Source organism: Oenanthe melanoleuca, chromosome 1, assembly GCF_029582105.1.
Source record: "Oenanthe melanoleuca isolate GR-GAL-2019-014 chromosome 1, OMel1.0, whole genome shotgun sequence".
NCBI classification, from domain to species: Eukaryota; Metazoa; Chordata; class Aves; order Passeriformes; family Muscicapidae; genus Oenanthe; species Oenanthe melanoleuca.
Window position 1 is genome coordinate 101,546,454 of NC_079333.1, and position 14,393 is coordinate 101,560,846.

Below are 14,393 nucleotides of genomic sequence, written 5' to 3' on the forward strand. Positions count from 1 at the left end.
ACAACTGTCCAACCAATTCAAATCACAGAATATATGGCCAAAGTCACTTTCAGGGTCCTGGTCCAGGATTTGTAACATTCAAACACCACCTACAAGGACTAACAACTCTACTTTGGATTTTATTTGCCTGAGTAAACACACCAGATTTGGATATATTTCCATGGTCTTAGAAAGCAGGCTGATTTTGCTTTACCATTGATCAAGTAGTAAAATTTAGTAATAAAGATTATACAACACAGAATATCAAAATACTTTACTTTATCAAAGTGAAGCAAAACAAGGTTTAAAATATATGTATGAGTTAACTGCACACATTTTACTACTCTTTAGCTTCATCTGTTCTAGTTTTTAACATCAAGTACTCTAATTCAAGTATATCCTTGAAAGAAAGCATACTTAAAGCATTTTATAATCAAGAACCAGCTATCCAACATTTGACTGAGAAATGGCAAGGGACATTTTCATCTGAGCTGCACTCTGCTCTTTCATCACACTTCTTCAAAGTCCCAATGTCACCCAAGGCAGCGATGTGAATTCCTAGGTCCTGTTTATACTATATGAGGAAAGCATATTAATAATTTTCCACTGTGATTAAAACTGCATGTCCTTCACTCTGTATCATTTCCCTACCCTGTTTACTTAAAAAACATACTCATCACAGAACTAAAAGGAAAGTTCTTTCACACTGCAGTAACACTGAATCCACTCAATTTTTCATGGATCTATAGACTGCTTTGATGCATTCTGAGTTTAAGCAGAACTATACAGTCTTCAAGTGGTCACTGGATTACGCTCTTTGCTCTCTAGACTTAAAAGTATTTTTCCTTTAAAATTCAAAGCAGAAATTACACCCCCATGGCCCAAATAGGAGAGATAAGTCCCACAATATCCTTCTCTCCCAACAACTTCTCCCAGCACCTTCTTGCAAATGAAGAAAACTACAGAACGCACAAGTCAGTGCTGGGGGAGTGAGAAGTAGCAGGAGGACTGGAGCAGGAGCCTCAGGAGAAGGGGACCCAATTTTCAGGAGCAGAGGTATGCAGCAGGCAAGGCTGCTGCCAGCAGCAGGGCTGGGCTCCTCCCTGCCCAAACCTCATTCCCAAGGACTCACCCTTCAAAAAACAGGAGAGATTTCCTCTGTTATCTCTGGGAACAGTAAACACCTCCCTTTTTCCTGCTGCTGTGCAGACAGACAAGGCCGTTGCCAGGGCACCTAACCTAAGGGAACTGGGAGAACCATTTCTGAAGCACACAATTGTTGCGACTCTGACATGACTGCAATTATATTGCTGGCTTATCATCACCAGAAAGAAGGAAGAAAAAAGGGAAGAAAAAAAACAAAACTAAAGAAAAAGCATTCTTCAATGTGGGCGTACAAAGAAAGACTTAAATTAGTTTCCATGCAGTAATGTAAACTATGAACTCCCACAATATTCTTCAAAAATGAATTATCTTGCTCTCGTAAAAGGAGGCTGCTGGGAGCAGCAGTACTGCCTGGCTGTCCAGCTTTTCCAGCCTCTCTGTTTCCTGGGCTGCTCCATGTTCTCCTCCATCAGCACTTCCATGCTTGTCCCCCAGCCTGTGGATCCTGGTGCCCAGCACCCTACACCAAAAGGATGTCTCAGTGTTCCCCTTATCCCTTTCTTATGGAAAGTTCTTATCTCTTTCCCCATCTCCATTCCTGGCTGCTCCTTTCTCTCATGCCTCATTCTAACCACACTGTTTCCTTCATCACTATTGTTCTTACTGCTGTTCTTACTGTCATTCCCTAAGAGCCATCCTTGTTTTCCACTCCTTAATTCCTTCTCCCTCACCCTCATTAGGGCTTTCCCTATGTTTGGATTTGTGCTCTTCTCCCAGAGACTGCATCCCACTTATTCTTCCATCTTCCCTCCTTGTCTCAGCCTCCATCCCCTTTCTGTCCCTCCAAGATCTGTTCTGCTGCAGCCCAGGCTGGAAACCAACCTGCACTCTGAGAGTTAAAAGAAGCTTCATCCAGAAGACAAAACAGAGGATGACATTCCTCCTACTGCAGGTATGAAGAAAATCTATTTTTCAGTGCAGGTAAGAGAAGGAAACCTCAGGTTTTCTGATGGTCTGATTTCTGAGCATGATAAAGGTTGTGTCCAGTTGTGCTTGTGCTGTTCCTAGAAATGCCAGCAGCTGGATGTGGTACAACGTTCAGCCTGTTGGCATGTATTTCTTCATTTCTAATGACAACCATGCAAACTCATTTTGTTCAAATAAACAGCTATCACAAGATCACAGAATAAGCTGAGGTGAAAGGAACCCACAAGAATCACTGAATCCAACTCCCAGACTTGCACAGGACCATCTCTAAGCGTCTTCTTCCTACTTTAAAAAAATGTGTTTGGTGTGTTTCATCACTGTGATTTTATATTGTTTTATTCCTGGTGAAAACATACAGTATGACAGCCCTCTTTAAAAAAAACCTACGGTTGTGCCAGATTCTGAGGTCACTTTCCTGATCAGTTTTTCAATGGTTCTAAAGTGCTGTTCACATACACTTGGGAAAACGACAGAACCAGTGAGTCCTAATTTCTGAGGATGGTCATTTGGACAAAATCTTTACCACGGATTTGCTGCATAATCATTTTGTGTTGGTGTCACTTGAAAGCCCAACATGGAAGTCAAGGCTTGAAAGGACCCAGCAACATTACAGTGCACACTTTATAAGCATGAGTTATCCACCCAGGACCTAGCCCTATACAGCACTCATTCTGAAATCTGCATCAAATACAGATTAGAATTATAAAAGGTCAAGACATGAATGACAGAAACAGTAAAATGTAAATCCTGTAGAATTAATCTGTTAAAAGAAATATCAAAAATACAGAAAGTAAATGTCCCATCACAACTGAAGTTTGTGGTGATTTTGGAATTAGACTCTTTTCATAGTCATTGTGTGTAAGCAGTCTACTTCCAAGCATTAATATTCATTGAAAACACTTGCTGCGTTTTGCTTAATACAGAACTGAAACTACTACATAATGAAACTTGAGCAGCAGGCAAAAAAGCAAACAACTCCCCCCTTCCCCAAGCAAACAAAAAAACCCCTCAGGGACAGTGAAGAGATGGGAAAAAGCTCTCTTCCATTGTAATGTAGAAGATGCATTTAGAGTTAATCACAGACCATACATTACCTCCCCTCCTCTACCTTTTCATTAGGCAGCTGTCTTCATCTTGTGCATTCTGCTGCTAGTTATGATAAGGATGAATAATTCCCTTAACTCTCTTCCTCCCCAGATTAAATAATTTACAAGTTTGAAAAAGAGCCTCCAGTTTGCTGTGTATTCCTCAACAGACAGGATAGGAATTTTTTCAGTACTCTTTAAAAGAAAACCGGCACTATCCATTCAAGGAGTGGAAGGAGCTCATCGAGCACTCATTGCCCCTAGACAGCACTGCAGGCAGTTCCCTATTGCTCCCCTGGGCACCTGGCTGTCACTGGTATGCACATGGCCAAAATTCAGGAAAACCACTTGCCGTACACCTACATGGCAGCAATTAACAGTTATCTTCTGCTGGGCAATAGAAAACTGTACAGCCAGGAGCTGCAACAAAGACTTACACTGTTTGCAGGGTTCAGTTGCAACAGAAGCCCCACAGACAACTACCTGCTGTCTGAGCTAATTCAAATACACATTGTCAAAGGAGCAGTTTAATATGCCAGTGGCCACCACACAACCCACAGCACCCTAATCCTCATCCCAGATTTCCAATCCCCCTCGGAAGTACAGGCGAGCTCAACACAAAACACCCAGTGGAAATTTCAGAGGCAGCAGAACGTGAACTCACAAACTGGAAGCAGCTCCTGACGCTGGGCTCGATGTTGCTGCCCCCGAAGGAGGCCACCTCCCCCAGCTGCCGCGGGATCTGGATGGAGTCGTGCAGCAGCAGCCCCAGCCGGCGCTGGTCACAGAAGCCAGTGGAACTCGCCACTTGTTTGAACAGGTCTGAGGAAGGAGAAGGACACCAGAGGTCAAGCATGGCTACCAGGATGTGGCAAGCAGCCCAGACTGGTGCTGTTTCCAAGGCTCGCAGGTGCGGTCAACAGCCTTGGTGGACACGAACACAAACATGACTTCAGTCTGGCTGCTGCTTTTCTCATAAACACTGGGGGTTTTCTGCGAAATGTGAGTCTAATGGCAATTTTTAACAATGTTACTGGCTTGTACCTGGGAAGAAAGGCCACTCTAACACAGCTCCTGTGTTAATAAACTGATTGTACACCCAGTGACTCCATAACACAGATAACTAAACAGCAGGGTCTTCAAGCCACAACACAGATGTCTTAAAAATAGTGTTTAATGGTAAAATAATTTCATACACCATGAAGCAGCTTTTCAAGTCTTAGCAATCAACGTACAACTCAGAGAATCCACTTCTCTTCCAGATGAGTTAAAAAGCAAGAGCTCCCTGACTTTGATATATGATGATCTTTTAATTCAAGAGAATTTCTAAAATAAATGAAAAAAGTTACAGCATGGCAGAACCTGCCATTCATCAGAAATTTTAATATCATATTAATTTTTTGCTTCTGAAGTGAAATGTTGCTTGAAGCCATGTTCTGTTATTGCATCATTCTAGAAAAGAATCTTTACAGAACAGAATTTTTATCCCTTCATAAGCTCAATTTAATTCGGTGGGAATTAATTATACTATGTATATATTGAGGAGGTTATAGAATTCATAATAAAAAGAAAAAACAGCTTATTATTAAATGAAATATTTACTTGGCAACATCTCTGTTGACATTACCTGGATAAATTCTCCTTACTTTTCAACAGTTTAGAAAAAAAAAAAAAAAGAGAGCAAAATAAGACCAGAATGAAATAATGCTCTTTTTTTGGAGTCCCTTCAATATTTCACCCAACACCAGGGATACAATTATAAAGGTGCTTCAGCACTGCTTGAGCTAACCTTCCTAGCACTGCTTTGACACCTGTTTTCTTCCAAAGGAATAAAGGAATAGATAGTGAAAGGATTATTTTTAATTACATGAATTTCACTCTTGCAAGGTCTAGTTTTATAATGAATAATTCTGAGATGAATGCTTCAATCACCTCCGTAAGCCTTAAGACTTGTGCTCCAGCAAAACCTACTCTGCTCTGCTGCACAAATGAGACAAAAAATGGTAATGGGTGCAAGACATTGCATACTTGCAGCAATGACTTCAGCATGGATGGCAAAGCCAGACCACAGCACGACAGACACAATTCCTTCCTCTCCCACAGCTATTCAGCTTCCAATTTCCCCATCATTAAAACTCTGTGTCCTCAGCAAGGTTATAGGACACTTAATAGGTTATGCATTACTGTGCACACACACACACTGCAGGAGAATCTAAAACATGAATAAATGTTTTCCTTTATAACTTTGATAATCTTCAATGAAATGTCATTTTGAAAAATATCTGTACTGAGTAATTTTCTTAAAAGATTTTTCTGAATACTTTTTTCTTAACACTCACATGAAACATCTAGAAATCTAAACTGTGACATTCATTGTGATTGCCCTAAAATCTGATCCAATTACACATTGTCATGCACAGACCCTGCTGTTGGTCCTCTCTGTTTTCTCTTTTGAGTTCTTCAGCTTGCATTAGCAGAGAATAAAATATAGCAATTGATGAAGAACTGCTATGGTATTGGGTCAAACCCAAAAGGCTGGGTTTTCAGTGGCATTTTTAAGTGCATGAATGAGTGATACCAGTTAATTCAAAAAGAAAGTTACTCTTGAGAACTACATTTATCAGCAGTTCTTTTCTGGATCCTAGTCTCATTAGTGAACTGACTCATTAGTCAGGTAAAACTAAGACTGCAAGTGGAATTTTTGCAAGTATTTCCTCTCTTAAATTATGCAAAATTTGCACATTTTTAATATTTATTTATTTAAAATGTATTTATTTAAAGATAGAAACTATATTTAAACACAATGTACATAATAAGACTGACCACAATGTGGAATCATTTAAAAAAGTCAATATATTTTAAAATAGTGTAATGCAAGTGTCCTGCAAACATGTATTTTTGTGTATAAAGGTGTGCTGAACCAGTGGTCTCCAAAGGGGTTCTTGTGCCTCAGCAAGTGTTCAAGACAATCCATTAGAGTGCAGTCAAGAAATACTTTTTGTACAGATAATAGATTCAATTGAATGCTTCAAAATAGTGTTTATTTAATCTTTATCACAGCCTTCCTAACTTTCTAGTTTTGGTATGCCTTATAAAGTAGACAATATATTAGTACAATGGTACATGTACATATTTTGTAAATAGATATACATCTACTAGAGGGTGCAAGGTCAAATTTTTTTTTGCTGGGAGGGATGAGATCAAAAATGTTTGGCAACCACAGTGCTAAATTACCTAATACTACAGAGAACAAATAACTTAAAAGTACAAGGTGAAACGAATTAACACACTCTGCATGTGCAATATCTAAAATAATGTCTCTGTATACTATTTAAATGTTTATTCAATAAATAAACAGGAGGAATAAAACAGGAACACAAACATAAGGCAAACCCAAAATAATTACATCAACTTACATCTATATTTATCTTCCAGGTGTGCTTTACAAAGGGATACGACACCAGTTTTGAAAGATAAGACACGGATCCTTCCTGTTCGACCCCTAATGGAAAAGAAAACATTGGCTGATAATGCAATCCATTCATGTTATAATTTGTTTGCTATAACCAAGCTCACTGCAGTACTGTAGTCTTCATAAATTAAATCTCACAGAGAACACTCAAGCTGGATGGTTATTAGTTAAGCTAGAAGTGAAAAATAAAACATTGCTTTGGCTTCACAGGCATAGGTGAACTGCATTGTGCTGTTGCATCAATTCTACCCAAAACGGTCTCGATTGGAAAAAACTACTCATCTCCTTTTTATGGAAAAAGTGAGTGAAGGTCTTTACCCCATGTTTCCTCGAACAGGCTTCTCTATGAACTGCTGCTGAGTGATTCTCAGAGGAGATGAGGGACCTGACAGAACAGCAAACCAGTCCTTTTGCCAAAGACAATACTGCCTACTTCCACCAGAAATCCGATGTAGCAGTCATTTTTAGAAAGTCTTTGCTAACTGTCAGCCATGCCCTGACTTGCCTGAAAAGGCAACAAGAAGCCAAGCACAAAAAAGAGACCTTTGCCAGCAGTGTGCAGTGACAGAGACACTTATAATATGTTCAGATGAATGAGAAAGCCTGCCTAGAAATCATGGCAAGGCAGGCAGGCTGTACAGCTATGCCATTAACACCTTGGTGTGGTTTCTGAGCTCCTCCTCTCAGCACTCAAACCTCTCCTGTACAGTGCCAAGGGGCTGGGACACTCCAACCAGCCTCTGCTGCCTGTCAGCCTCCCCTCACTCTCACTACTGCCTTGTAACATGCCCACGCTACTGCTTTTGCTTTCTAACGTGACAGTGAGAACAACATCCTCCTCTGAGCTGCAGGCAACACAGTGACAAACCTTCACATCTTCTCTGTCATCTGCTTTAACTCAATTTACTTCCAGTGGCTGGCTTCCCCCCCAGACTTTTGTTTCTCATAGCATTTCAAATATGTAACATCTATTGAAAACAAAGACATACACAAAACAGGAAGCTAATGCCTAAACCCAACAGTTTTCAAGCAGAGCCTTATCAACAGCTTTGAAACACACCAGTAAAGCCCCCACTGGGAATAAGATAAATCATGTAGAGGCAGGCCACGGTCATGCATCAGGCTGCACCACAGGTAAAGATGCATGTGGTCTTTTGAATCCTGTGAAAGAGCTGAGGAGCTAGCGGTGCTCATTTACCCACACATCTCCCCTGCAAACCCTATAAAAGGTACAGACAGAAAGCTGTGGACAAAGCCAAATTTAGAATTTTTATTAAAGAATCTTGTGTGTTTCATCAGGCATAAGTAACAGTAGTTTACCTATGCTTTCCACATTCCGGTCCTCTTACTCTTCTCCCTCAAATCTTTTTCAAATTAATTATCATCTGTGCCCTGAGAAACTCCTCCTGATGAATACCAGACTCATGCAAATTATACAAGAGAAGAATATAGAATAATGATTGCTCTGCAAGGCAATTAAATTGAAACTTGTACGAATCATGAGTTGTTCAGTTCACTCTCCTCTCCTCCCAAGTCAAACCAATAATTTAGCATGCTACTGCAAATGAGCATGAGTGACTGATCAATTAAAACAAATCTGAAATGTGCTGGATTTGCAGAGCTGTACCCATAATTAGATCAGTCATTGACTGTGAATTCGATTAATATCTTTACAAATGACAGTTTTCAATTATAAGAAAAGTAAAGATGCAGTACATTTAATTAAATGTCTCCGGTAGCGCTGTGCACTTTGGTTGATCTCTGCCTATTAAGTTTACAATGAAAACTAAACACACGTAACCCCAAGGTCGCCTCTCTTACCAGTGTAATTCAAACCTGAATTTTGGTAAAATAGCTACAAGCTTTCCTCACACATAAAACACCTCTGTGTTCCATTGTGCCCTGCAATATGCAGCTCCCTAGCATAGCTAGGGAACTGCCTGAAGGCAGATAATTATAATTTCTAATGTTGTACTTCCAGCACAGTGCAACATAAAGAAAGCTAGACTGGACATGGCTAGTCACATCTAAATTGGACAGTTCAGCTTAGAAGCAGCCTGTGGAATGACCTTTAGCTCCCTCTCTGCCTCTTATGTGACTGATACAGATTAACATCCCTAGCATATGTTTTGTTTTCACTGGGAGTCTTCATCTAGATGTTATTTATGGTTCATGGTAACTAAGAAGTGGATCACTGTTCTGTTCTGTGAAAGCCAAAGCAGATTGACAAAGCCAGCAAATAAAATCTGGCTCTTGAATGAATATAGCCCCACTCCCGAGTACACAAAAGAAAACTAAAAGGTAAACTAAAAGAAATATAATGTAATCTGGGTAATCCACTTCACAGGATACTGCAGCTGCTGCAGGGGATGTCACAAAAAACGGACTTATTGGAGGTGATCCTTCAGGAAGACATGATCTATAGAAATCTGCACTTTTTTGTGCAAGTGATCACTGAAACTTCACTGCTGTGACAAAGGGTGGATGAAAGAACAATGCTATGGCCCTATAACAACAGTAGGGTTCAAAATGTCAATGAAAATACAGTAATTGTCCCATGACCTTCCAATTCTATAGGTAAATGTTTATTCTGCCACAGTAAAGAACATGTCTGGCTGAAAGCGGCTGAAAAAAACCTTAAAAACATAAATAAAGTACTTCCATTGACTTTTTAAAAATTAAATCCACCAAATACAAATATAATGGCTTATTCTAAAATGAGTTTACAAACATATGTTGGAATTTGCCTAAGCATTATAAGCAGCATCATTAACCCACTTAAAAGGAATACTCATAAATTCTCTTCAGGTATATTTAGTCTGTTGTTCTTATACTGATGCGTACACTTTTTAAAATTAAATTTTTAATTAAATATTTCTCAAATCTTCTTACAGCTAAGAGTTTTAAGCACATTAGACAAGAGATTACCCTCTTCCATCTTTGTGACAGATAGAAAGCTATAGAAAATTGACATATTTGAAAAGGTTTAACATCCAGAAGTATAGACAGGAAAGAGTTTATATGATGTTCATTCTGTTGCTTCTTGATAATTCTCTTGAACTTCTTTATCAAAATAAATTAAAAAGCCATGTAAAGGCATGACCTACTGTGGATAGACATGCAGTCACAGAATTAGTCTGAACACAAAAATCTGCTTAAAAAGTTATTTTTTAGCTCTCTCATTGCACAGCTTAATAAATCCAGGATTGTAAGGCTAACCAAGGGCTGTATCGATTCAGCTAAATGCAGCCATTAAACCATTAGGTTTATTAAACTTTCACTTCAACTACTCTATTTTCAGCTCCAAGTCACCCACACTATCATGAGGCAAACAGCTCAATACACCTTTCCCCTCCCCTTCTGCTACTGGGAAAGTTTCTGGAGCTTTCCCATGACCTCAGCCCCCCCTACTTACGTGTCATAGACATTCAGAAGCCAATTGAGGCACATGTCCACGCAAAGGGGAACATTGACCAGGTTATTGTGCTCTTGCTCCAGTCTGTCATAAATGGTGGTCAGGCAGTTAATGATCTGCAGAATATCCATTGGCTGGTCGTTCTGTTTGAGGTTGTGCTGGTCCAAGGCATCACATGCAGCAGACAGACTCAGAAGATCCACTGTTGGAATAAAAAAATACACAACCATAAAGATGGAAGAGAAACAGTGGTTGTATTGCCCACATCCAAAAAGTAAATAGAGCACTGTACTTGGCTTATGTGCCTGGCCAGAGGATGTAAAATGTCCTCTGAAAGTCACATGCAAGACTGGTTTCAGGACTCCTACAGATGCGCTGTTATTTAGCTGTGACCTTAGAGACCAGTATGTATCTGTTTCATTTTTAGCTGTAAAGTACTTATGCTCTTGGGTTCTATGGAGATATTGCACAAATTACTGTGCAAGTAAAAATTATGTATTTCATGCTTTATGTTCCTACAGATAGACAGGCTAATATTTGATTACTGCATTCACCAAACGTGCTCTCGCCATAGCACAGTCATCAGCTTTCCCGAGATGTGCTGCCCATTTCTTAGAGAAGTCAAGCAGTCTTAACCAAACCAAATTCCACAAGGAATATGCAAACAAATCAGAGCTGAACTGTGATTAACCTCTCTGTTACTTTTCCTCTAGCGAGGACAGTGAAAAGAAGGTTCTGGAAGCACTAAATGCCCTGTTTCAATATTATTAATTAAATGTATCCATTTTTAATTCTGAAGAGCATTTATATTTTTAAATACCTCTATGTCATTACAGAGTATGGCACATTTAAACTTATAAGTCAACATGCAACAGAGTTTTTTGTCACAGACATTTAAAAACTTGATTTTTATTCCAATTTAAGTCAGTTGCAGTTTGAAATGCGGATGTCCAGGGCAAAACTGAACTTCCCTTTCCCAGCTCTTGACCTCTGCAAACTAACAATTACCAAGCAGCATCACACTTAGGGCACACAAAATTATGGGATGTCCATTTACAAAGTGAGGCAGAAATAAGAGCAAAGGAAATCAGAAAGATGAGATGCTTGATGACGATCTTCCGGCTGCCACAGGAAAACACTTCATAATTCCTCGCAGTGAATTTCTAGGGTGTGGGCAATGGGGGTGTTAAAGCCCAGATGCTGTTAATCTTGCTCATAACCATGAACAGTCACAAAGTGCAGCACAATGTAATATGACCTAAGGGAGTAGCATCTGGTCCAGAATGAATTGCCCAAAATCATCCAGGAAATTCTTCACAAAACTGGAAAATGAACTGACTCAACTGCAAGACCAGTTTTTCTCTCACTGGAATAAAAAATGTGCCTTCTCGAGTTGCGATAACCAACATCTCTTAATAATGTCAAAAAAATTCCAGAATGAGCAGAGGCTAAATGCAGAACATCATACAGGAATGTTTTTTGGAACTTGATCCTGTTTAAGGGCCCATTTGGCAAATTCACACTTGCATATCCTATTTTACCTAGGATGAAACTGCCCCTTTGATGTCCTAGTGGGAGATGAGAAATACTTTAGCTGCCCACAGGGCTGGTTTGCAACACTGCTTGGACAGTATGCTGAGATTTTGTAATTGCCAAATGAATTTCAAGAGTATACATTTCATTGGAAATCAATAGGGACTCACTTCTGCTACTAAATCCCTTAAGCACTTCTGAAAATTTCCCTTCTGGGCCTAACATACCTAGTGCTAGAGTGAATAAGGACACCTTGGAATGTTATTACACCAAGAAATTTGACTCCATGACTTTGTGCAGGGTTTTATTGGAATTTTAATTTTTTTCCCATTAGCATATAGACATTTATTAAAATAAAGTATTTTGGAATATTATGCCTAACCTACTAGCATAAAAAATATAGCTATGCTAAGGTCAGTGTTATATCCTGCAAACGCATCAGATCCGTTCCTGAGTGTCTCAGAAAGATGTTTTTCTTCTAAGAATTCATTAGTCAAATTGAAAATAGAGCACAGCCCTCACAACACCTATAACTCTGAGCTTTAGGCTGAACTCTCAGCTCCTGTGAGACAACGAATCAACGGTAATTAAATGAACCCCTCAGGCGCCTGAGTGGCAGATAATTATAAATGCAGCTACTGCTAAACATGGGTCATTCCACTTTGTGAAAGCTTTTCCTGTTAATAAGCAGCATTTTCTGAAAAGCCTTTCAGCCCACTCTTCATCAACCTCCTGTCCTATCCCGGAGTTTCTAACACACAATCATCTCCTAACAAGCAAAAAGCGCTTGCCAACACATTCTGCTTTTTCTCTTCTTGTGGGAAAAAGGAAGGCTCTGGCCTTCATCACATTAAGATGCTCCTTTATCTTTTCCACCAAGACTTAAGAAATGTCTGCGTGGGGTTCTCTCCCAGAACACAGAACTGCATATTTCTTTCCTAAAAGCAGAGGTCCCATGAATGACCAACCTGCACAGGACAAGCTCCACAGTCAGATATGTATTTGAAAAGCTGAGTATTTGGCACCATGCAGTGATTTGAAAAGCTTTAAAGCTTTACTTGAAATAAGCCACGCCATTTTATGCTTTGCATTTCTTTTGGGTACTCTGACACTCTTTTAGAGTTTTCTATTTAAAATTCCAAAACTGACTCCAAAATCTGTGTGAGCAGTGGCTTCTAGCTTTCTTTGAAGTCTAAGTAATTTATATAAATATTTCTTTGGCCTCTAAGGCAATAGAGGAAAAGGTTAGGATGTTTTTAACTAGACACTGCCAGATTGCAGGAGAAGTATAAAAGACAATATGGAATAACTAACCAGTTGAAGGACAGAAGTGACAATTAACAGGCAAGAGAAAGTACACTCTAGGGGTCATAAACTGATCTTAGGAAAAACTCAACATATGGCAGGTAATAAAAAGTATAAATGGTCCTCCCAGAATGCAAGATCATCTCCTCTGTAACCTGCTGCTGTTGGCTGACACATTAAAAAAATATATTTAATTTAGTCTGCATACAATTAAAGGAAAACATACCCCTAGCAAAAGTTCCTGAATATTTTCTTTTGCTGCATTTCCAAGAAAAGTTTGTGAATACATCTCATTTTATTGATATCCCAATGTCCTGATGTGGCTTGCACTTGAAGATCAGATCTTTAAAAAGTTGCAAAACAAGAAAAGTCATCATGCTTTGATGTGATTATCAAAGGAATCTGCACATTTAAAAAAACCCGTTGCAATAGTTACACCTGGCTTGATCACAACAATTTTGAAGGCTGAAATGATAAAGCCATACACTGGGTAACACAACAGATAAGCATTTATTTGTTAAGGAATGCTATTTTCCACATTCTTCTTTAGGTTTAATACCTTAGTGTCTTAATGTTCATTGGGCTGATTTATGAACTGAAAAGAACCACAGTTTAAGTACAGCTCCCTTTTTAAAGCGTTTCTATTCTTGCCGCTGAGAAATAGGCTATACCTTTAGTTTTGCAGGCCTTCTATAAAACATACATTTTTAGAGTACTCCTCAGTAGAAAAAATGGCAGTTTTCTATGAAGTTTGCAGAAAAGAAGATATATAGATATATATAGGCATATACAGATATATATATATATCTAAAACTTGCAATTTTAAAACAGAAATGAAAAGTAGGAGCTAAAAGCAGCACCTACTGCAAGTGGGATTTTGGCTTTGAGTAGGAGCCCTGAAATCCAGCACTGTGCCCTAATTTCTACTATTGCCAAAATGCAGAAAAATAATTTTGTAGTGAGTTGAGGTTTTAAAAAAAATCTAATTGAACTGAGTTCACAAGCGACACTGAAATGATAGAATACACAAATACAATGATGGTGTCTCCAGGCAAAAATATTTGTAAGAACAAAGCCTGCTAACCAAATTCCTTAAATACTTCTCCTTAGATACAAGTATGAAGAATGTGCTAGAGTAATCAGTGTAAGTGCCACTGCATGTCTCTGAGAGCATCAATTCTCTGAAAATTTACCTAAATCTAACCTCAAGAGATGAAATGACTTCAGCTTGCTCAGCTGGTCAGGGGAGGGAAAATACACTGAAAGGCTCACGGGTCGTCACATAAGGACAGGGAGAGATCTCTCACGAGTTAGTGTCACCAGCAAAACAGACTTGGGAGAATCAACTGAATTCATTACCAATCAAATCAGAGGAGGATAATGAGTAATAAATCTTAAAACACATGCCCCAACTCCTCCCTTCTTCCCAGGGCCAACTTCACTCCCAAATTCTCTACCCCCTCCCCTGCAGCAGCAGCAGGGAATGGGGGCTGCAGGCAATTCATCACATGTT

The 14,393-nt window shown here is 39.2% G+C and overlaps 1 protein-coding gene across 7 annotated transcripts in view; it reads right to left on the reverse strand.

The window, feature by feature from the left end:
- The window catches only part of DMD (dystrophin), a 1,135,346-nt gene that overhangs the window by 47,736 nt on the left and 1,073,217 nt on the right, over nt 1–14,393 (reverse strand). For all 7 annotated transcript variants that reach the window (XM_056512754.1, XM_056512922.1, XM_056512842.1 and 4 more), the window contains 3 exons: nt 10,043–10,244; nt 6,572–6,657; nt 3,820–3,977 (listed from right to left, as the gene is read on the reverse strand). In XM_056512754.1, the coding sequence (XP_056368729.1) occupies nt 3,820–3,977; nt 6,572–6,657; nt 10,043–10,244 (446 nt within the window). The remainder of the gene's footprint in view (nt 1–3,819; nt 3,978–6,571; nt 6,658–10,042; nt 10,245–14,393) is intronic.